Source organism: Lutzomyia longipalpis, chromosome 3 (genome assembly GCF_024334085.1).
Source record: "Lutzomyia longipalpis isolate SR_M1_2022 chromosome 3, ASM2433408v1".
Lineage (NCBI taxonomy): Eukaryota > Metazoa > Arthropoda > Insecta > Diptera > Psychodidae > Lutzomyia > Lutzomyia longipalpis.
In genome coordinates this window covers 26,229,621-26,251,931 of record NC_074709.1, presented here as the reverse complement: position 1 = coordinate 26,251,931, position 22,311 = coordinate 26,229,621, and the positions used below count along the sequence as shown (strand labels likewise).

At 37.3% G+C, this 22,311-nt stretch overlaps 5 protein-coding genes and 1 long non-coding RNA gene across 7 annotated transcripts; 5 read left to right on the top strand and 1 right to left on the bottom strand.

Moving 5' to 3' along the window:
- Nucleotides 1-2,213: 2,213 nt before the first annotated feature.
- LOC129793557 (uncharacterized) lies at nt 2,214-4,335 on the top strand. The gene is made up of 3 exons (XR_008750932.1): nt 2,214-3,348; nt 3,583-3,819; nt 3,899-4,335. It is a non-coding gene; the product is annotated as an uncharacterized LOC129793557 (long non-coding RNA).
- Nucleotides 4,336-4,659: 324 nt separating this feature from the next.
- On the top strand, nt 4,660-6,059 carry LOC129792335 (dynein axonemal assembly factor 3 homolog). Its single transcript, XM_055831246.1, has 2 exons — nt 4,660-5,198; nt 5,261-6,059. The coding sequence occupies exons 1-2, from the start codon at nt 4,660-4,662 to the stop codon at nt 6,057-6,059; spliced, it is 1,338 nt and encodes a 445-aa protein (XP_055687221.1).
- Nucleotides 6,060-6,741, bottom strand: LOC129793552 (ragulator complex protein LAMTOR2 homolog). The gene is made up of 3 exons (XM_055833660.1): nt 6,551-6,741; nt 6,294-6,486; nt 6,060-6,229 (listed from the first exon to the last, which is right to left on the bottom strand). The coding sequence occupies exons 1-3, from the start codon at nt 6,619-6,621 to the stop codon at nt 6,104-6,106; spliced, it is 390 nt and encodes a 129-aa protein (XP_055689635.1). The 5' UTR covers nt 6,622-6,741; the 3' UTR covers nt 6,060-6,103.
- Nucleotides 6,742-7,939: 1,198 nt separating this feature from the next.
- Nucleotides 7,940-15,950, top strand: LOC129793490 (F-box/LRR-repeat protein 6). 2 transcript variants are annotated; one of them, XR_008750922.1, is made up of 6 exons: nt 7,940-10,001; nt 10,072-10,239; nt 10,303-10,532; nt 10,614-10,815; nt 11,068-11,565; nt 12,086-15,950. XR_008750922.1 is itself a non-coding variant. In XM_055833582.1 (5 exons), exons 1-5 carry the CDS (start codon nt 8,784-8,786, stop codon nt 13,000-13,002), a joined length of 1,965 nt encoding a protein of 654 aa, XP_055689557.1. In that variant the 5' UTR covers nt 7,942-8,783; the 3' UTR covers nt 13,003-15,950. The 2 variants fall into 2 exon arrangements, 1 of the variants encoding a protein (XP_055689557.1); XM_055833582.1 differs by lacking the exon at nt 11,068-11,565 and having other exon boundaries at nt 7,942-10,001; nt 10,614-10,748; nt 12,789-15,950.
- Nucleotides 15,951-16,545: 595 nt separating this feature from the next.
- Nucleotides 16,546-18,485, top strand: LOC129793499 (bifunctional coenzyme A synthase). The gene is made up of 4 exons (XM_055833592.1): nt 16,546-17,219; nt 17,289-17,638; nt 17,703-17,957; nt 18,017-18,485. The coding sequence occupies exons 1-4, from the start codon at nt 16,673-16,675 to the stop codon at nt 18,416-18,418; spliced, it is 1,554 nt and encodes a 517-aa protein (XP_055689567.1). The 5' UTR covers nt 16,546-16,672; the 3' UTR covers nt 18,419-18,485.
- Nucleotides 18,486-18,637: 152 nt separating this feature from the next.
- On the top strand, nt 18,638-22,013 carry LOC129793529 (alcohol dehydrogenase class-3). Its single transcript, XM_055833632.1, has 3 exons — nt 18,638-18,809; nt 18,889-19,230; nt 21,173-22,013. Exons 1-3 carry the CDS (start codon nt 18,789-18,791, stop codon nt 21,941-21,943), a joined length of 1,134 nt encoding a protein of 377 aa, XP_055689607.1. The 5' UTR covers nt 18,638-18,788; the 3' UTR covers nt 21,944-22,013.
- Nucleotides 22,014-22,311: the final 298 nt, after the last annotated feature.

The following is a 22,311-nucleotide window of genomic DNA, read 5'->3' as shown; positions in this document are numbered from 1 at the left end:
GTTAATCAAAGTAAAAAGAAAATGATGATGAAAAAAAAAGAAAAAAAAACATTTTTTATAATTATCTACATTATATAAATAAAATTAAAATGAAGAAAAAAAATAGATTGAGAGAAAAGATATTCTCCTAATGATGGTTCAATAAAAAAGTATATATATATATATTCTAATACAACATAAAAATATATATATTTATTTTATGATTGTAGCAACTAAGTGAAGTTGTTTGATTTTTATTTTGGTCTCTTTTTTAATGTTAGATGAACCACACAATTCTAATTCATATATTGAATATTAATTATATTAAACTTAATGAAGAAAAAAAAGTAAAACTTGTATTATGGATAAAATTACAAAAGAAACCTACAAAATATATATTGAGATGAAAACACAAAGTAAGAAAAAAAAGCATTGTAAAGTTGTTTATAAATGTGTAAAAGAATGTTTTCTCTTCGTCACGAAATCTTCTTTTCCGTTTTTTTAATGAGAAAAAAAATTCTTCTCAATAATTTTTTTTACAAAATATATAATTTTTTTCTTTTGGTTTAGCAACTAAAAAAACAGAAAAAGACATAATTTTGAGAGTTTTTTGTTCCCAAACAAGAAGAAAAGAAGTTTATGAAAATATCAAAGAATAAAAAAAAAACATTTGGTAATTTAATTCCTCTGAACTTATGATAAAAATATATCTTCAATATGTTTTATCTTCTTTCATTGTACATTTTATTATATATTTTAGTATTTTGACAATAAAAAAAGTAAAAAAAAAAATCATAAAGGCTCTTTTAATTTTTCAAGATTTTCTTTATGGTGAAGAAAACATACTTCACAAAGAATTGGCGGTATTCTTGGATAAATATAAAGATCAAAATAAAGAAAAAAACCAAGATTTGGTATTCTAGTTTAAAATTCCAAGAAATTTTTAAGATAATCTTGGAAATTCAAAATATTTCAAGATTTGGTATTCTAAGATAGAGATTTACGGTCGAACCATAACCTAAAAATCTTGTTTCTCCATACAACTTCCAAGACTTTTAGTATTCTGAGATACGAATCAAAATCAAAATAAAGATTTACAAAATGAGCTGTCAAAAGAGACTTGGATAAAAATATTCCAAGATTCTGTATTCTACGATAGAGATTTACGGTCTTATTATAACGTAAATTGTCTTGGATTTATGTGAAATTCCAAGACGGTTTTGGGGTCCTTTGAAAAATTGGTTTTCAAATGAGGTAAAGACAAAGTAAATTCAGAATGGGAGATATGAAAACTCTTGAACAAATAGGGGATGCAGATGAAAAAAGACGGGTTTTTGCCGGATTTGTGTTCACTCCATCTTGCTATTGATGGAGTGACCTCCGGATTGGGGATCTCATCCCCGGATTGTCACATTCTGGACAATCCTGGGATGCTGGTGCAAAAATGTTTGTTTTTTGCCGGAATTATGGTCACTTCTCCTTTGTAATGATAAAGTGACCTCCAGATTGGGGATCTCATCCCAGGATTGTCACATCCTGGGCAATCCTGGAATTCTGGTGCAAAATTGTGGGTTTTTCGCCGGAATTGTGGTCACTCCTGATTGGTAATGATGGAGTGACCTCCAGATTGAGGATCTCATCCCAGGATTATCAAGTCCTGGACAATTAGGGGATGCTGGTGCAAAATTGTGGGTTTTTCGCCGGATTTATGGTCACTTCCTATTAGTAATGTTGGAGTGACCACTACTCTGGCGAAAAAACCACAATTTTGCACCAGCATTCCCTAATTGTCCAGGGCTTGATAGTTCTGGGATGAAATCCCTGGTCCGGAGGTCACTTTATCATTACCAATGAGAAGTGACCACAATTCCGGCGAAAAACAAACATTTTTGCACCAGCATTCCAGGATTGTCCAGAATGTGACAATCCGGGGATGAGATGCCCAATCCGGAGATCACTTTATTATTACCAATGAGAAGTCACCATAAATCCTGGAAAATTTTTTTTAAATTCCCCAGAATCCTAGGATTGTCCAGGATGTGACAATCCTGGGATGAGATCCTTAATCCGGAGGTCACTCCATCAATAGCAAGAAGAAATGACCACGATTCTTAAGAAAAATTCAAAATTTTGCAGTAGCATACCCCCCCCCCCCCCCAGTTACCACCAAATTATCATAACTGGAGGCAGAAAGCACCTCTCCGACAATATTCATTCTATTCCCGGAGCCATAATGCCTGGGAATAATAGCCGCGATTATACAATCAAGGCTCATGCATGTAATGGTCATAAGGAAAAAATTCCCATAAAGTGTTTAAATTTCGTTGAATTGTCATCCGAGAGCGAACGAGAAAGCGTAATAAAAAAATTTAATGCGTTAGAAAGAGATATCGCTAAAGTTTTCTTGGCGCGAAGCTGAAACCAAGAAACTGACAAGTAGGATAACGCAAATTTTGATTTTACTTTTCTGGATAATTCGTCGTAAAGTAGAATACCGACAGTCTTGGTCTTTATTTTGATTTTTATCTTGATCTGAAAGGTGTCTCTATCCTAGAATACCACCCAATATCCGCCAAACACAAAAGTACAAAACCAATAAAGAATGGAAAATAGAAAATAGAAAATTAAAAATTAAAAAGAAAATTCTGAGGAAATCCCTAATGAGTGAAACCACTGAAGAAGACCCGCTATTAGGGTCGAAAGCTTTGGTTTTAATTGCTGCTTTTCCTTGGGTGAGCGGGAATTCCTTCTGACGAACACCGGAAACCTTGAAAAACGAAGAAAACAAAATTCGAAAAATCGCTAGAACATTTTTTCAGCATAATAGGTTCTAAAAGAAAATAATCAGTCTAATGAGCAAAGCATTGAAGCATATGTTCCATGCATGTAAAGGGGAAAAGGCGTGGCTTTACATTTTTCTTTGCCTGTTCGAAATTTTTTAAGCAAATTTTATATGTAAAAAGAAAAAATCTCTGAATTTTCATGAATATGATTTGTTTTTTTTTTCAAACTCTTCATTATTTCATTAATTGTAGGCAGGCAAACTCTAAAAAATCCTTTTTTTATAATACTACAGTATTAGTACACAAAATTTTAACGATTCAAATCTCATGTTTCAATGAACTTCCTTAATTAGGAAAATGGTCGTGCAGCTACGGAAAATCGTGGTTTAATAAAGAAAATTATTTGCATTTTTTCGTGCAGAAAAATCACGATTGTCGCTCCTTTTAGCCACATAAAATGGAAAAAGAATAAAAGTTTCATTGTCTGTTTATTTTTCATTACAAACGGTTGTGTTGATTTTTCTTGCCAAAAAATTTTCTTTGTGTGATTTTAAAAATAAGGAAATTCCTGCTAAATTGGAGATTGGTGAGTGTTTAAAAGAAAAATCAGGAAGTTTTGTTTTAGAGAGTAATCAATGAAGATTATTTTGTGGGAAATAGTAAAAGAGGTAAAAGAAAATCTTAGGAAATGTCTAACATATGGTTACTTCTCAACACAGTAACGTGGCAATTTAACTACTTAACCATTTTCATTAATTTTCGTCCCTTTTATCTTTATTTAAATAAAAAAGAAACATTTTTCTTGCTTTTTACTTTTCAGATTGTAAAAAAAATGAAATTAATGGTTTTAATGATTTTCATTGGTTTCTGCTATGGAAAGCCACTTAGTTTGAATTTTCTGAATCCTGTTGATCCTGTTAAGCAATTTGAAATATTTTGTGCACAAAATCCATCAACAGACGATACCATGGAAGATCCTAATGATTGTTCTAAATACTACGAGTGCAACAATGGACAAGTAGAATCAGTTTCTTGCCCCGAAGGATTTTTTTATGACGTAAGTCACAATTTATGGGGTCTTTATAAGGCAAATAAGTATAAATTACAAATTCTTTAAAAAACATTTAATTAAATAGGAAGAAGATGACGAGTGTTATCAACCAACTGCACTTGAAATAAGGATGTGTTCTGGAATTGTAAATGCAGCATTAGGCCCAAGAGATTTATACTTAGATATATATGACAATATACGTTTCGAATATCAACCTCAGCGTTCCCTCGATCTTGCACGCTTTCTGGCAGGTTCCTCAGGAGGAAATGCAGTAAGTGTAACATTCAATGAATCTTATTATAAGAAATAGAAATTTAATCTCTTTACGACATTTATTGATGCAATTAACGATTTTATTCACAAGAAAAATATGTTTAATATTTTTATTTTCTAATGTTTTTTGCCTCTTATTTTGATTTTGAAGATTTTTTTTTAACATTTCCAGAAGTAATCTCGTTAATCTATTCAATGATTCAATTTTCACATTTTTTTTGGTTATGGAAATAAAAATTGTAAAACAAATTAATCTTTTAATACTTATTCTATATTTAGAAAAAAAAACTTTTATACACACAATCTCCATTTTATAACTTATTCGCTTGTGGGTAAAAATTCAAAATGGCGTACGGCGTCTGATGCTCTTCCTCGCACCATTTTGTATTTTTTTAAATAACCGTTAGAAAGTCGAAATGAAGAAGAATTCAAGGAGAAGAAAAAAAACGTTTTATTTCGTCTTGTTTGATCAATAAAATCCCTACAACCTTTCTCACAAATTAAAGGAAGTCAAGGAAACCAATCCTAAGCTTCTAAAATCAACAAATCCTCCAATTTGGCATTAAAATCAGGATGTTTTGGGGCTGGAGTGAATCCTTGAATTTGCTGGAGAAATGGCGGGATCATTTCAAAGCCGACATCCTTCCAGGGGACTTCAATATCCTCCTATTTGGCCCTGGAGATCCACGACATATCCTCACGCTCCTGGCCAAGAGCTACAACCTCCCTGAAGGTATTTCTGTGAATTTCTTCCAAGTGGACAGTTGTATGGAGCACGTTGCAAGGAATCTTCTGCTTCTCACGGTGGCATTGGAGAGTGGTCAGGAAATGTCTGTGCGCGGGAAGACGCACCTATTCATGGATATCTTTGGGAATAGCCACCTAAGACCGGCTTCTGCAAACTACCTCAAGGGACGCACAAAATTCTTCACAAAAGTAGCAACGGATGGGGATTTTGGGCAGGAAAATATGCCAATGGTGTCACTTGGGGAGTTAAAGTACCGCGAGAGGGATAAATTGGAAGCAACATTTAGTTTCTGGGCCAATGAAGGTGTTCCTTTTGAGATTAAATCCATCTGGGATCGTCGTTTGAGGGAGAATCTCAAGACCAGGTGAGATTCCTTGTCCCAAAGAAATTATTTCAGGGAATTAATAGAGATTTTGGGGCTGCCAGGTACGACTACCGGAATGGAGTCTTTGATTGGGACTTGCAGATGCAACTGAGGGATCGTGGAGCTGGTCAGATTTGTCCACAAGAGTACACCCATTGGCGTGAATGTGGGATTGGCTTTGTCTTCCCGGAATTTGAACAAGTCATCCCCAATAAGACTCTGGGAATTAATTCCGGGAATCAATGGGCTTTCCTGGGTGACATGACAGTGGGTCCTTTTATTTCCTTCGGCCTCAACTGTCCTGATGAGAGGATGCTGAAATCCCAGCATGGAGTCAATGAATACCGAGCCACGGATGTTACAGAAAGGAATCTAATGGAGATCTTCCACGAAATCCTGGAGAGGAAGCATTTTTCCCCAACTTCTGAGGATTATCATCGCTTTGGAGGAGCTTCCCTGAAAATGGGATCAATTCTTCCCTCTTCCGGACTTGACTCCGGTTCTTTGCCCAAATCCCGAGAAAACTTCCCACCACTCCTGAAATTCCCTAACTTTTCCCTTACTTTCGTCTCTCCGGAAGATTTGGAGAGATTTCTCGGGCAGGAGAGAATGCAGGAGAAGTTCTCCGTTATCTTTGTTGGTCAGAACTTCTTCCCTGTCTTTCGCGAAGAGTTTGTAAGCACCCTTCACCCCAAGGGATTGATTCTCTTCGAAACAAGACGCTTCACAACCCTCCGGAAGGACACAGTGAATGAGTTCTCATCCCAAATCCGAGATTTCTGCTCCAGGAACTCCCTTATATCCCTCAATCTGCCACTTAATCAACATTTCTCGATACTTTTGTACAAGAAAAAAGAATAATTTGCAATAAGAAACAAGGAATCGTGTTTTAATCATGTGGAATCTCAAGATGTATGACAGACTCTAGCAATTGAGGGTTCCAGGTACTTGGCCAGTGCCTTGGCCTTCTGACTCAGCATCCCCAGGCCGACGTTTTCTTTGGCATAGAGGCACAGCAGCAAGTTTGCCACCTAAAACAGGAAGATTTTCTTAATAAAAGGGAAAGTATTTGGTGGGCATGATAGGATTCCTCACCTGGGTAATTGCAACATTGCCATTCTCACACTGCAGCAGAACCACTTGGAGGTGATCTTCATTTCTTCTAAATGTATTCCGCCCGTGCTTCTCATACGCCGCCCACACATTGCTGGCAATTGCAGCAGTTACCCGGGCATCCTTGTCACCGTACCCAGAGTATGCCAATAAGCTCCCCTCGTGATTCAGGAGGCTGAAATAAAGCCACAGAGATCATTCTGCAGGAACTTGCAGGAAGAGAGACAAAAACAACTCACAGAGTATTCTCCACACCGCCTGTATTCGCCTGCCCCAGGACCTGTGTGAGGAGTTTAGGCTTCAGCATCATTTCCAATGGATTTCCGGGAGTTCCTGGTGGATGGAAGTGCAGGAATTTGCACAAAACTCCCCGCCCACAAAAACAACAAAACAATGAACGAAATTGAACCCAGTTGACAACACGCGACTCACTACAAAGTCATTATTTTCTCCTTACGCGTAAGTGAAAAATAAGTCTTTTTATTAAAATATTCTTGATTACTTGATTTTTGAAAGAAAATTCAATGTTTTTCGTGTAAAATGCATGAAAATATGATGGAAAGCAAAGAAAAAAAAACAATTTCAGAGTACTGAAAAAAAATTATCTCAACAAAATCACAAAAAAAAATTGAAAATAATAAAATTCAAGAACAGAAAATTGAAGAAAAATAAATATTTGAACTGAATTACCTTAAATCTGACTCAAAATATATATCAAATGAAATCGTTAAATTGAATTTATACGTATGTATTTTTCTTACTGGAAAATGCCATCTAAAATCATCTGGGGAATGAATATCGAAATAAAAAAGCCTGAATGTTTGATGCGGACCCGAAATGCAAGAAATCTTTAAAAAATCGAAAAAATCTGAAAAACTTCCCAGAAAAGTTTTCTTATGAATAGGTATTCAAAATTTTTAAAAATCTCAAAATGAACTTAACACTGAAGGACAAAACTGGTAATCGCTGCCAATTCGACTTTTTTAAACGGCCATAGATTGAAATCTATCCATCCTATCTTGATAAATTTTTCATCTCTGTGTAGACGACTTCAAATAATAGAAGTTCGTCAAAAGAAAATCTGGAAAAACGTTTTCTTTGAGGTTAGAAAATTGTATCCTCCAAGTGTTAAAAATTGCACAGAAAACCCTAAAATATTCTCAAAAGTCGTAAAATTATTTTAAGAAGTATAAAAATCTATATAAAATAATCCAAATTCGTTAAAAATTCGCAAAAATCTCTTTTTTACAAATCAGAAAAGATTTTATTTTCAAATCTCGCGCGGAATTTCATCGAAAACTTTCCAGCGCCATCTGGGAAAGAGAGAGACGTCTATTTTATTTCCTTCTCTTTCCCTTTCGCAAGAAGCCAAACTCAATTGAATTTTTTACACACAACTCTTACAAACTCCACTGAAAAATTCTTTCATTGATTTTCTCAATTTTCTCACATTTTCCTGCCATTTTATGCCTGTTTCTACTTGAGAGGATATTTAATAGAACTTTTCTAATGATTTCTTTATACTTTAGAGTTATTTTATGCAATCTTCTTTTATAAAAAGTATAAAAATCAATAAACTTTCCCAATAAGATTTTACTCCAACACCAATTTTACAGTGTACTAACGGTGTATTTTGACATTTTGTTTGTTTTCTTTGACACTGTTTTCAGTGTGGTGCGCGAGGGAGCTGCAATATCAGGAAATTAATTAAATTAGAGAACGATTGAGTGGCCGCACCGTGCAAAAGGCACCAAGAAGGTATCCCGGAGTACCGTGGCAACGTGCGTGCGTGCACAGTGGTAGTGTGGAATGTTTTGTGTGAGTGGTGTGTGACCTAAAAAGAAGCAAAAAGGTTTTCTTTTGCCATCAAAATACGCCTTTTTCCACACATAAATTGTGACAACTTCTCCCTGCGCCTACTGTGTTTGTGCCCGTGTGCCCCGGGGGCTTCCCCCCCTCAAGGTGCCGTACAGATGTGGCTTGGCTGGTGGTGCAGTGAATCCCAGTAGGGGGGCTACACACACCGTTGGTGTTTTGCCTTTTTGCAAAAGGGGCCCATCAATTTGCGCCGAGGTGTGTTGCTTTGGTGTTTACAAATTTCCCCCATATCTGTGTGTCCGGAAGACAGAGACACACATCTTTTGGGCCCCACGCAGTGCTGTGTGCGCGAGTGAGACGGGACGCTGTGGAAGATTTTTCGTGCGAGGACAGACCCGAAGTGTAACGGGGCCCGTGCCCGAGAGAGAGCCGCGCGCGAGAGAGAGAAAAGTGCGTGGAAAAGAGTTTTTCCTGACCCTCCTCCGCAAGAGACGCTCTTCATCTTACTCTCGCAATTACGCGCGCCAAAAGTTCTCATCCTCCTACACATAAGAAAAGAAAAACATTAATCTGTGCGGAGAGGAGACAATGTGAACTTCCAGTGAGGAGCCCCCAAGTTTAGAGTACGCGTGTGTGTGTGTGAGAGACTCCAGAATGGAGCAAGATAGTGATTCGAGGATTCCTTCTGTGGAGGAACTTCCACCAAGTACGAGTCCGGAAGTGAAGGAGAAGGAAGAGAAATCTCCTGTAGTGGAAGCAGCAGCAGCAACTCCAGTTGAACCTCAACCATCGTCTTCAACGCAGAGCGATGGGAGTACACCTCAACCGTCATCCAGTACATCCCCACCAGGTGATGCAGGCCCCGCGGGAGCCCCCGAGAAGCCCACAAGTCAAGAAGCACCGAAGAAGAGCACGGAGAAGGCATCAAAGCGCGATGGGGTGCGATCGTACGCCAATGGGAGCCTGCAGCCCACAACTGGTGGGAAACCCCTCATGGCTGCCCTCACGCGGAAGCTGTCAAAGCCCCGTGGCAGGCCGAAGCGCAAAGCCCTCGTGAAGATGTACCAGAGTGAGATAAGTGACAACAAATTGGGCATTAAGTTGTGCATCAAGAAGTCCGATGCAGCGGCTCCGGTGAAGCAGAAGAGCAGCCGGAAGCGCTCACGGAAGTCCAAAGCAAAACGCGCCTCAGACAGTGATGATTCGGACTATGAGAAGAAACGGCGGAAGGAGTTGATAAAGCAACGGGCAAACAACAATACGGATCGAGGGAAGGAAGTTGTGGAATTTGTGGAGCCCGAAGAGCAAAGTTGCTGGGGTTCAACCCTCCCGAAGAATGTCCTCCACACAATCTTCCTGTTTGCCGTCCAGGAGGAAGGATGCCTGCCAACACTAATCAATCTCGGACGTGTCTGTACCCTGTGGCATGATGTCTCACTGAATTCCGCCCTGTGGCACACACTGGATCTCAGTGCGTGGGTTAAGGATCGCTTCAAGACGGAGCTGAAGCTCAAGTGGTTCATTGACAATCGCCTGCGGGGGTGTCAGGATGTCAATGTGAGCAATTGGAAGGTGACAAATGTGCAATGTGTGCTGGAGAAGATGTACGATGCCTGTCCAAATCTCATTGGGATCACCCTTGCGGGCTGGAAGTTCCTCCTGAGTGATCATCTCAGCTACATCGTTGAGAACTTCCGGAAGTTGGAACGGCTCGATTTGAGCTCAATTAATCTCGAAGCGAATGCCAATAAGACCGCCGTGGGCTTCACATCACTCTGCAATGCCATTCAGGGGCTCAATACGCGCCTTACGCATCTCGTGCTGGCACACAATAAACTCGGTGGACTCCCACAGATCATCTCTGCCCTGGCGGTGAGTTCTCTCTCCTTCCGGGAAGTCTCTAAAGTCCTCTTAAATGTTTGTTTTTTCGTTATTCTTACAGACGCACTGCCCAAATTTAGTTTTGCTGGACTTTTCAAACATTTGCACCCTGGCCATGTCTCATGCCATCCTGCACATTGAGAAGCTCCAGCAGGGTTGTCCGAAACTCAAGGTGCTCCGGATAACAAATGCCCAAATCACGTTGAGTCAGATAACGCTTCAGGAGCAGGTAAAATAGCCCCCAAAACCCCCCGAAAAACCCAAAAAACTGACCAAATTCTCTTCCCTTTAGATGGACTCTCCGGGCTTTCCGGAATTGGAGGAACTGAGTGTGGCCTCCTTGGCGGAATCGCGCGTCATTAATGATGATTTCGTGCAGAGAATCCTAAAGACAAGTACAAAATTGAAGCTACTGGATGTGCGGGGTTGTGCACGACTCACGCACGACAGTCTCATTCGTCTCCCAGCGTGGGACATTAAGCATCTCTTCCTGTCCGGATGCTCAGTTACTCGGGACTATGGGTGAGAAAAACAGCAGAGAGAGAGAGAGTTAAAAAAAAAGGAGTTTATTCACTTTTGCGCCTCTTCTTGTTGTCTTTGTAGGTCCGGATTGGAGTTAATTGCCTCAAAGTGGGCACATAGTCTGACGGAGATTGATCTGGCGTGGGCTAATGTGCAAGGACCACTGGATAATGCTCTTAAAGCGCTGGCGGAGAAGAAATCTGAATCTCCTCTCAGGTAAATTCCATTTTTTTCTTTTTTGGTTAATTGATTAAATTTTTATTCGAATTTTGAATGAATAAAAGTCAAATTAAATGGAAAAGTGAATTTGAATTAAAAAAAAACCCCAAAATCTGTAATAAAATTCTACAAATTTTATTGTTCCCTAAAAATAGGGAAGACTGGGGCAAAGAAATCACTTTATTGAAAAATTAACCAAAAAAATGTTTGAGGATAGAAATTTGTAGGTTATGTAGAATCTCAGATATTTTGAAGTTAAGATTTTTCACAATTACACAATGAATGCCTCAAAGAAAATTAATCCGATTCAAACAAGTTGAATTATTTTCGGTAAAATCATTACATATTCTTATTCAAATTCTGAATAAATAAAATAAAATTCAATAAAATTCAAGCTAAATTTTCAATTAAAATTCTGCAAATTATTCTTCAATAAATAGGGAAGAGTGGGGCCGAACGAATGACTTTATATTAAATGTTAATGAAGTTTATTAGCGACAGAAATTGATCATTATGTTGAAAAACAAATACTGAGGAATGTAAAAAACAAAGAAAACAGCTTAACAGCGACGTTTCGATTTTTTGTTTCCTTAAGGTTGAATTTAATTAATTTAATTTAATTTTCAATAAAGAATTAAATTGGTTTTTATTAAAACTAATCATTTTAATTCAAATAAATTTCAATTTATAAGAATAAAATTTAAGTGAAAAAAACCCTTAATCTTTAATAAAAATTCCCCAACACATAATTGATTATTCTTTAAAAAAAAATAGGGAAAACTGGGGCGAAGAAATCATTTTATTGAAAAACGAGGTAAATTGTCGCTTCGCTCCAATTTACCTCGCCCCGCTTCGCGGGGATTTGTTGCGCTTCGCGCAAATTTTATATAGAGAAAATAATTGAGATGAAAAAAGTCCAATAGAAAATGTATTCGTTGGTAACAATCGCCTGGTATCAGTAGTCTCTGTACCAAATTTCATCACGATCGGACCAACGGTGTAGAAATGCATAGCTGAACAGACACCATATTTTTGAGAGACCTTTCTTTATTATATAGATGGGCCACGCAAAAACCTCCAACAGATATTTCAAAGGGAAAAAGTGAATTTCACACAACATTTTTGGCGCAAAATTCAAAAAGTAGTCAAAATAGCATGAATTTTATATGGGGGCTATATGAAGGGGGGCTCTGGGGGGAAAATGAGTGCCGTTGGTAAAAACCGCCTGGTATCAGTAGTCTCTGTACCAAATTTCATCACGATCGGACCAACGGTGTAGAAATGCATAGCTGAACAGACACCATATTTTAGAGAGACCTTTCTTTATTATATAGATTAACCCATTTCTGCAGGCTCCTAGACACTCTTGACAGATTAAAATGAAAATTTCATAAATTTTCTTGACTAAAAAAATGTTTGGGGATAAACTAGAAATTTTTAGGTTATGTAGAATCTCAGATATTTTGAAGTTAAGATTTTTCACGATTGCATAATCCGATTCAAACAAATTAAATTTATAAATTTTCTTTGTTTTTTTGAAGAACATTTCGAAAAAAAAATTATCAAAATCGGTCCAGTAGATATTTTATAATAAAAGAAAATGTTAGTTCAAGGTCGTTTGAAAATAAAGATGGCGCCATTTTTATTAGAACGATATATCTTCAATCACTTCTAAAAAAAATTTCGTCAGAATAAAACTTAATGATTTTTTCCTGGATAGAAAAACATGTTTGCTCGGTTATATTGACTAAACGGCTTTACCGATTTTCAGCTTAAATTAATAATTTTCATAATTTTATTTATTTTTTACTAATTGGAAAGAAATAATTATCTCTAAATCATACTAAAATATTTAGACTGAAATTGATAAAAATAAATAATTACAAGAACTCAAAGAATCTGCTCAACTTTGCCACCCTTTCCCCTATTAAAACAGTTTTATTTAATTCTGAAATTAAAACAAAAAAAGGATTTATTTTTAAGAGAATTTTCCAAGGAAATAAGGCATTGAGAGCTCCTTAATTCTTTACTTTGCAGCCACCTAAACTTGTGTGGATCATCAGTTTCATTGGAGGCTGTCAAGGAGATCCTCAGCAATTGTCCCCTACTGAGCTCCATAAATTTATCCTCATGCCGTGGGCTACCGCGTGGTTTCAAGCGCCTCCTGCAGGGCCCCACGGAGATCACGGAATTGCGTGAGAATCTCGGGGCGCCCCTACTTGTGGGGCCCAAGAAGGAGGACGCCGAATGAATGAATGTTTTGGGGCATGGGCAGTAAGTGAATGTGCGTGATTTGAGTGGCAATTTGCGTGCGTGAACACACAAAAATTCTCCGAAGAAATCTCCATGGGGAGAAGGAACTTCCCTGATCCTTCGCAAGGATTTCTAACGTAAGTTACGTAATGAAAAATCTTTTAATTATTATGAAAGAAAAGTTTTAAGAAGAAAATGAATTAATTAATTAAGAAGAAAGGTGAAGAGAGAACTAACAGAAAACAAATAAAATGAAATTTAAGGACACATTTTTACACCCAAATATCGCGTAAAGGACGTATAAGAAAAAAGATTAATTAAAATTAGAAAATAATTCAGAATCACACAAAAAATGAATTTTGTGATAAAAAAAAATCAATAGAAAGAGTTAAAGAAAAATTAATTAATTAAAAATGCAATTAACAAAAAAAAAAAGGATATTGAAGGTAAGTCTTTACACAACACACACAAACACACAACATTGACATAGTTATGTAAGGGAGAGCATAGAAAGAGCAACAAATAAAATTTAAGGAATTGTGTATAGAAAAAACAAAATATTTCTTTGGTGTTGCAAAAAAAAAGATTTTTTAATAAATAAAATTAAAAATAGAAAGAGAAAGAACAAAAGAAAATTAAACTGCATGTGATAAAAAACATTTTAGCTTCGCTAATATTGCAATTAATTTGTGTTTAATCACGCAGAATTAATCAGTCTCTGATTTGGATTTAAGGGTTTAAGTCTTAAGAATTAAATTCTCAAGTTTTGTGAATAAAAAAAAATCAGAAAAAAGGAAAGTTCTTAGAAGAAAAATTGGAAAAATTTAATTTTTAAAATTAGAAGAGAGGGAAAAATTTTAACAAAAGAATTCTTTAAGATTTTAACCCTTAAATTCACGCCAGAGTGGATTTTAGAACAAAAATAAAGAAAAACTCGAAGATTTCTTGAGTAAGTTGGTGGTACAAATTTTTTAGTGTGGATATTTTTTTTTAGCTTTTTGCAACTTGAAAAGCTGTAAAAAAGAGAAAATCTAATAAGAAAGAAAAATCATCTTAAAATCTTCTGCATCAGCATTTTTTCTTGATCTCATTTCTCACTTTAGAACAAAGCTTTTATTGCTACATAATATATTTTTTCTTAATTGAAAATTGAACAAAGAAGAAAAGCAATAGAAGGGATTTATTTTTATTTTCTGTTTGTGAATTAAATGGTTTGTTTTTCAATTGTACTAAAAAAAATTAACAGTTTAGTACTCACAATTTTAGTACTGATTTTTTATCGCCTTTAAAGGATCTACTTTTGACGCAAAAATAGCTCTAAGGGCACGGAAAACTGTGAAATAATCCAAAAATCAATCATGTACTAAAATTGAAGGTACTAAACAGTTGTTTAATCGGTTATTATTGAAAAACTCTAACTTGGTATTTTTTGGTATTCTGTCTTGGAGGATTGTGGGATTTCACAGTTCTAAAAACTTTAGTACATACTTTTAGAACTCATAGCCGAGACATTCTTCGCTCTCTAAAACAAAAGGATTTTATATTTTGCCAGATTATTTATCAGGTGAGACACATTTAACGAATTTGACGCTACAAAAGAAATATTTTTATTAGTGCTCCTACTATACGAAGAAAGTCCTACGTAGATATAACATGTGTCTTGACTAAAAAAGGTCTAAAAATATAAGTTTTTAGAACTGTCAAATCATACAAAGATTACACACAATTTTTTTTAAAGAGTTCTCCAATATTTTTTAAATGAAAAGTCTTTGAAATAAAATGAAAAGAAATATCAATCTCGATATTTAATCTAATTTGTACAAAAGAAAAATATTTGCAGAATTAAACAAAAAAGAGATTTAAATCGAATTATTAAAAAATATAAATTAATTAGGGGCAATGGGAACGACGTAGTTGTGTTTTCCACGTAGAAAAGTAATTTTCCTAATTGTTGTGTGTGCTTCATAATTTTCTCGCGCCTTGCAAAATAAACAAAAAAAGAAAACAAATACATTATTAACAATAAAAGAAAACTTATGATGAAGAAATATTTTTAGCTAATAGTTAAAATAATTAAATGAAAAATGCCAGGCAGTGGTCAACAAATTCCCAAAATTTCATGTTTGTTCATTTTTGAAATTTTATTTTTCAAACTTTTGAAATTTTGACAGATTTTTAGAGAATTTTCTGTTGATTTTAAGGACTTGTTTCAGATCTCAATTGACCCGTTTTTTTTCCTCCTCCTGTTGACCATTCCCATGGCATTTTTTGGTCACGTTAAAAAGTCTGCTTGCACGCAAAATGAAAAAATGTACAAAGAAAATATATTTCCGTAACAAATTATCTTTAGATTTTTACTTTTTTTCTAAGTTTTAAATCTTTCAAAAGAAAATCATTCTTCATAAGCAATTTTTTCTTGTTTTCTTCTTCAAAACTTTAATAAATCACAGCTAATGAAAAACTATCATCTCATTCTGAAAGAAAACTCACGAAAATCTCATTTTTTTAGCTGAAAAAATTGCATAAAACACAAGAGAAATTATAGTTATAAAAAGTAGGGTTATGTAAAAAATAAAACGTAATTTGTGCACAAAAAAAGTGGAAACAAAAGGAGAAAAAAGTTGTAAAAAATGATTTGAAATTTTAGTATGAGAGTAGTGCTAAAAAAATATATAAATACATTTTAATTCTTAAGTTCTTTTGAAAAATGAGGAAAAATGAGATATTAATCAATATAATAAAATAAGTGTAAGAATATTAAAAGAAAATTATTAAATAATAAAAATCACACACAATTAAAAAAAATGAAAGATTATAAATTAGTATTTAATACTTAAGAGAGGATTAAATAGACAAAAGAAAACACTATATTAAGGAATTGTATAGAAACATTATACACGTTAATTGAGACAGAAAAAAAATAAAAGAAATCCCGAGTTAATTTTATTCCGGAAGTGTTTTTATTGGCATTGTGCAAAAGGAAATTGAATTTGGTTTAAATATTCTTTTATTTGAGGGTAAAATGATTAAAATCAGCCCACGAGAAGTGAAATTATTCGTTTTTCAGCAATAAAATCCAAAAAATCAAAATGGCGGCATTTAAATATTTTTTTAACGGAAGACATATCCTTCTGGTTGATGAGTTCAACAAAAATATTTTATATCTTTGAGATATATTTCTTATTATACTCGAAAAGTAAACTTACAGAAGAATTATTTAAAAAATCAAAATGGCGACTGAAGTATTTTCCGTTCTCTAGAAATTCATAGGAAAATCATTCAGCATTCACTCAATTTTTATTTTTTATCGAGATTATTTTTTATTTCATTTTCATTGTTAAAAAAAATAATCAAAATCGGACCCAGAAGAATAGAAATAACTCAAGAAATATTAATAAAAAGATTAAAAATTCAAAATGGCTGCATTTAGAGCAGTTTTGAATAAATCAGCGCGGACTTCTAACCAAAATTTCCCCTCAAGAGAAATTTTCAAGTAAATAAAAGTTTCAGAAACTTTTCAAACATTATGATGAAATGAATGAAATATTCACCCAAAGTTGGGAAGCCATATAAAAATTGACGGACTCGTGAGATTTTTCTTCACAGCTGAAGTTTCGTCATCCAGGGTCGTCGGGATTTAATTACTTTATTTGCGGAAGAGGTGTGTGATGGCGAAAACAGGGCTCCTGCTCACATCCAGCCTGGCCCGGTTGCCATTTTGCCTGCAGGCTGCCCGGAAGCACGTCGCCAAGACCCTCTACATCCAGATTGAGCCACGGAGTAGCAATATTCAGTGCGTCCCCATCTACAGCACTGCTATAAATCGCATTTATACCTCCTCCAGCATCCACTGCAATCATCTGGATGTCCGGGTGCTCATCACGAACCTCCGGGGGCAGCGTGTGCAGAGCCTCAGTCAGCAGGTGGATGTCCTGATGTTTGATGCTGATGTTCCCCAGGCAGAGGCTACACTCCTGGCTGAGGGGCTCCGTGCCCCCAGTGTTGTGCAGCTGGAGAATCCGGAAGCAGTTGAATCCCAGGGATTTACCACGGAGGATGGTGATTCACCGGATAGCTACAAAATGCACGACAATGTTGTCCTGGGAGGAACATTCGATCGCCTCCATATGGGGCACAAAATCCTCCTTTCCAATGCCGTTCTGCGTGCCAAGAAGCGCCTTGTTGTGGGTGTCACGGATGCCAGTATGGTTAAATGTAAGAATAATCCATTTTTCAGGAAGCCTGTATAAGTCTCCCTAACCCTACTTTTCTTATTCAAATTAGCAAAGAAACTCCCGGAACTTATTCTTCCGGTAGATCAGAGGATTAACGATGTAACAAACTTCCTCAAGGACATTGATCACTCCCTGAGGTACGAAGTGGTACCCATAAGTGATCCCTTTGGCCCCACAGCAACAGATCCGGATATGGATTTAATTGTTGTGAGTCAGGAAACCCAGAGAGGTGGGGAGAAAGTCAATGAGTTGCGGCAGAAGAATAATCTGAATAAACTCCAAATTCACTGCATTGGGATGCTTGAAGGGGAATCCGTGGGCGAGGAGGACAAGGAGGTGAAAATCAGCTCGAGCAATCAACGGATGGATCTCCTGGGAACGAGAATCCGGGAGCCAGAGGTGAGAGAATTCAATCAATTTTGCCAAAGAGAATCTTGAGAGTTAAGAAATCTCTGTTTTGCAGCCAAAGGGGCACCTGGAGAAGCATCCGTATTTGATTGGTCTGCTGGGTGGGATTGCCTCAGGGAAGAGTATCATGTGTGAGCGATTCAAGCGCTTTGGGGCTGCTGTAATTGACTGCGATAAGCTAGCCCATTCACTCTATGAGCCCGGAACTGAGTGCTTCAATGCCCTTAAGGAGCATTTTGGTGCTGGGATTGTGGGCAGTGATGGGAAGATTGACCGGAAGATCCTTGGATCGATTGTTTTCAGCCAAAAGGTGAGAAATCCTCCCTTTTCCCAACTTTCAAAACCATTCTGAAGTATTTTATTGCGCAGGAAAAGCTCGAGGAGCTCAATGGGATTGTCTGGCCAAAGCTCCTGGATGCCGTGAAGGTTCGCATTGAGGAGATTAGGAAGCAGGGGCAGCATCGAGTGGTCTTCATTGAAGCCGCCGTACTCCTCAAAGCTGGCTGGCAGAATCACGTTCACGAAGTCTGGAGCCTCATTATCCCACCGGAGGAGGCTATTCGACGTCTCCAGGAGAGGAATAACCTCACCGAAGAGGAAGCAAAAATGCGCATTAATTCCCAGCTCAGCAATGACGTCATCGTTCAGCATTCCAATGTTGTCTTCTCCTCGCAGTGGAGCTATGAATTCACCGAGAAACAAGCAGTCCGGGCATGGGAAATCCTCATGAAGGACCTGGACACTTGTCCGGAAGTTTCATCCAAGATTTAGTCTTTTTTAACTGGAATTTTGTAACATTTTATGGTTGTTTGTTGGATAAAAGTTTTAATTTTTGTTCTTTGCATCATTTTATTGGGATTTCCAGTGTTATTGGAGCTTCTGGTTAGAAGTTTAAGCGCTTCCGGAAAGAAAATCTCGCGCGAAATATTTCGAAAGGCGAAAAATGGCGAATTTCAACTGCCAAAACCAATATTTGAATTTGAGATTTCCGTTAATCACTGAATCTGCGCACGTCCCGCATATTCATCTGTTGCTCTTCTCAGTTCGGTTCCGCTTCAGGGCAGTTTTTGGGTCTCCTGGACACAGACATCCTGCCAATTAATCCTCCAATACCTCATTAAACATCCCAGAAGGAGTAGAAATGTCCAGCACTGCGGGAAAAGTGAGTAAATTCACGGAAAATCTCCTTTTGGTTATAATTTCCTGACCCGGCTTTCACTCTCCCTCCTCCCCGCTCAAAGGTTATCAAGTGTCGTGCTGCGGTGGCATGGAAGGAGAAGCAACCACTGACCATTGAGGAGATTGAAGTGGATCCCCCGAAGGCTCATGAGGTGCGCATTAAGATCCTGGCAACGGGAGTCTGCCACACGGATGCCTACACTTTGGGCGGATTTGATTCTGAGGGCGTTTTCCCCGTTATCCTGGGTCATGAGGGAGCAGGAATCGTGGAGAGTGTCGGTGAGGGTGTGACGGGATTCAAGGAGGGCGATCACGTCATCCCGCTGTACATTCCGCAGTGCAATGAATGCAAATTCTGCAAATCCGGCAAAACCAATCTCTGCCAGAAGATTCGTGTCACGCAGGTAAGTCAAGATGGGACTTCCGGATGAGAATTTTGTGGGAGATTCTGGGGTTTAGAAGGAGCAAGAGGGGAGGGAGACCTTGAAGTGACCTCGTTTATCATTTTTTATTCATTTTTTGCCGCGATTTGGGCAATTTCTCGATTCCATTTGATTGAAAGAAGCAACAGCTATTGCAATCGAGTTGGAATTTGATTTTCTTCCAATTAGATTAAAATTTTAAAAAGAAAAATAATTCTTATTGGAATTAAGTGAATTCATTCAAATTTCATGAAAAAAATAGTTTAACCCTTGGAATGCGGAGCGGGGTCGTTGAACGACCCCAGCGCTATATTTCGTGTTATATCTCCATAAATATAAAAGATACCATTCCCATCTTTTGGAAATAAGTTCTTTGGTTATCTGAGGAAGTTGTGTAAAAATTTCAGCTCAATCCATCCACCACAAGAAAAGTTATTAAGGAAAATGTAGAAGAAGGGAATTCAAAAATTGATGTAACGGCCATGCTGCGGAAAATTTCTTAGAATGAAGTTAGTCACATCATAAATTATATGGTTGAAGGGGGTTGAAGGGTTGTGTTTACTTTCTCACTTTACCATCTCAGTGTCAGAATTATCGCGAATAAGTAACATAAACAACATAAATCATAATTAGAAGCATATAAATGTGCAAAACAATAAAGAATATTCGAGAAATATTGCCATTTATCACGGTGCGGGAAATGTGGGGAAGTAGTGGAAAAAATAGTGGTTGCGGTCAACTTCGTGGCAAATTTCTCACGACGAAAGTGTGAAAAATGAGTGAAAAATGTTTTTCCCTAATATCTTCTTCTGCGTGTTTCCGGGTGGCGAATTTGTGATGCAAGGGGCAAGAGGACTATATAAGGAATCTATAGGCACTAACCCGACAACTCCAGGTTTTATAATTTGGGAAAAAATTGGCCTTCTTTTTGGGGTCGTTCAACGACCCCACCTTCGCATTCTACGTAACTACCAAGGCCTCCGCATTCCAAAGGTTAAATTTTAAGGAAAACCTCCTTGGACAGGATTAAATATGGAATGATTCAAAAACCTTAGGGGAACGTGGGCAAATTCGGACCTCCAAAGGTTTACACAGAGGACACAGAGTGAGAAGAAATAGTATAAAATAGAAAAGCAATAATCTTGAATTTGGAACCATTTTTAAAGCCCATTTAATGCTCTTTTTACTTACCAAAATCGGACAAGCGGTTTAGCCAATAAAGAGTTATCGAAAATCGGCCATAACTCCTACACCGCTTGACTGATTTGAACCAAATCGGTTTTGAATGGAACATCTCAAGAAGATCTACAATTATCTATACATAGGAAGTTTCATAAGTTACCATTAGGGGGTCTAAAATCAAAAACATTTCTACATTTAAAGTTTTATCAGTTTTAAGTAATTGTGGATTGAAAAAGAACGTAAAAGGTCCGAATTGGGCCACGTTCTATTAAAAATTAGAAATAAATCAAACGATTGGATCACTGCCAATTTGATTTATAAGTCGTTACAGAATAAAGTCAAACTATTCAATTATTTCAATTTTGCGGAAAGAAAACTCGGAAAAAGAGAAAATTTAGGACAAAGTTTGAAAGGACTTTATTACATAAATCGTTTTTTATTTTCAAAATTTTTTCAGTAATCTTTCACTAAAACTGTTTCCGTGCTAGTAAATCAATTTTTCACACACTGTCCTTTCTTTTACTGGAAAATTACTAATTCTCTCAGAAAACTTTGTCTTCAATTAAAAAAAAAAAACATTTAAATCTTCTTCACCCTCAAATACAATTGTCCTTCGTAAGAATCACAAAAACCTCCAATGTGGCTTACCTTTACCCTCCAACAAAAATGAAGAAAAAAACGTCACAAGCTCCAAAATTTGACCTTGAACATAGATTTAGAGGAGAAAATTGCTTAATTTCAGGGTCGTGGGGTGATGCCGGATGGTACAAGCCGCTTCCGGTGTCGCGGTGAGACGGTGTTCCATTTTATGGGCACTTCCACCTTCTCCGAGTACACCGTCGTGGCGGACGTCTCGTTGTGCCGCATCGATCGTGCGGCGCCCCTTGAGAAGGTCTGCCTGCTTGGTTGTGGCATCCCCACTGGGTATGGGGCTGCCCTGAATACGGCCAAAGTGGAACCCGGCACGACGTGCGTCATCTTCGGCCTCGGCTGCGTCGGGCTAGCTGCTGCGATGGGATGCAAAAAGGCCGGCGCCACGCGTATCATTGGCGTCGATCTAAATCCCGGCAAATTCGACGTTGGCCGCACATTCGGGTGCACTGAATTCGTGAATCCCAAAGATCACACGCGCCCCATTCAGGAAGTTCTCGTTGAACTCACAGATGGCGGTGCTGATTACACGTTTGAGTGCATTGGGAATGTCGCGACGATGCGTGCCGCCCTGGAGGCTTGCTGCAAAGGTTGGGGCACTTCGGTGATTATTGGCGTCGCAGCGGCCGGGCAGGAGATCAGCACGAAGCCCTTCTACCTCGTAACGGGCCGCTCGTGGAAGGGAAGCGCCTTCGGGGGATGGAAGAGCATTGACAGTGTGCCAATGCTCGTTGGGGAGTACCTCAACAAAGAGCTCCTCATTGATGAATTCGTCACGCACACCATGTCCTTGGACAAGATCAACGAGGCATTTGACCTCATGCACGAGGGCAAGAGCATCAGGAGTGTCGTCAATTTCTAAAATTCTTTCTTTTTTTGTAACTGATGAGATTCTTTTTTTTTTGGAAAATATACTCTGGCATTTAACTGAAGGAATTTTATTTATTTTTTTGGGAAAGATTTCATAGGTGGGTTGAAAAAAAATCGAGATTTGCAAGTTAATGAAAATGTCAAGCAAATGGAAGCAATAATTGTTCTGATAACAAGACTGACTGATTGGGAAGGTTTATCAGAGAACTAAATGAGTAAACGTACTGATTTTGCTAATTTGATAAGAAAAATTGCAGAAAATTGAGTAAAAAAAAAACAATACTGCAGCTTTCTAATCGGAAAATGGGGGATTACTGAACATTGCTAAAGATATTCTACAAGAACTTTCTATCCATAAAA

Bases quoted from the DNA above. Each gene is read 5' to 3' on its own strand.
- LOC129792335 (XM_055831246.1), top strand. From the start codon at position 4,660: ATGTTTTGGGGCTGGAGTGAATCCTTGAATTTGCTGGAGAAATGGCGG. The intron at 5,199-5,260 runs GTGAGATTCCTT...TGGGGCTGCCAG, and splicing joins AGGGAGAATCTCAAGACCAG to GTACGACTACCGGAATGGAG.
- LOC129793552 (XM_055833660.1), bottom strand. From the start codon at position 6,621: ATGATGCTGAAGCCTAAACTCCTCACACAGGTCCTGGGGCAGGCGAAT. The intron at 6,487-6,550 runs GTGAGTTGTTTT...GCTTTATTTCAG, and splicing joins GGCGGTGTGGAGAATACTCT to CCTCCTGAATCACGAGGGGA. The intron at 6,230-6,293 runs GTGAGGAATCCT...TTCCTGTTTTAG, and splicing joins GCAATGTTGCAATTACCCAG to GTGGCAAACTTGCTGCTGTG.
- LOC129793490 (XM_055833582.1), top strand. From the start codon at position 8,784: ATGGAGCAAGATAGTGATTCGAGGATTCCTTCTGTGGAGGAACTTCCA. The intron at 10,002-10,071 runs GTGAGTTCTCTC...TTATTCTTACAG, and splicing joins AGATCATCTCTGCCCTGGCG to ACGCACTGCCCAAATTTAGT. The intron at 10,749-12,788 runs GTAAATTCCATT...TTTACTTTGCAG, and splicing joins AAATCTGAATCTCCTCTCAG to CCACCTAAACTTGTGTGGAT.
- LOC129793529 (XM_055833632.1), top strand. From the start codon at position 18,789: ATGTCCAGCACTGCGGGAAAA. The intron at 18,810-18,888 runs GTGAGTAAATTC...CCCCGCTCAAAG, and splicing joins TGTCCAGCACTGCGGGAAAA to GTTATCAAGTGTCGTGCTGC. The intron at 19,231-21,172 runs GTAAGTCAAGAT...GCTTAATTTCAG, and splicing joins AGAAGATTCGTGTCACGCAG to GGTCGTGGGGTGATGCCGGA.
- LOC129793499 (XM_055833592.1), top strand. From the start codon at position 16,673: ATGGCGAAAACAGGGCTCCTGCTCACATCCAGCCTGGCCCGGTTGCCA. The intron at 17,220-17,288 runs GTAAGAATAATC...TATTCAAATTAG, and splicing joins GGATGCCAGTATGGTTAAAT to CAAAGAAACTCCCGGAACTT. The intron at 17,958-18,016 runs GTGAGAAATCCT...TTTATTGCGCAG, and splicing joins CGATTGTTTTCAGCCAAAAG to GAAAAGCTCGAGGAGCTCAA.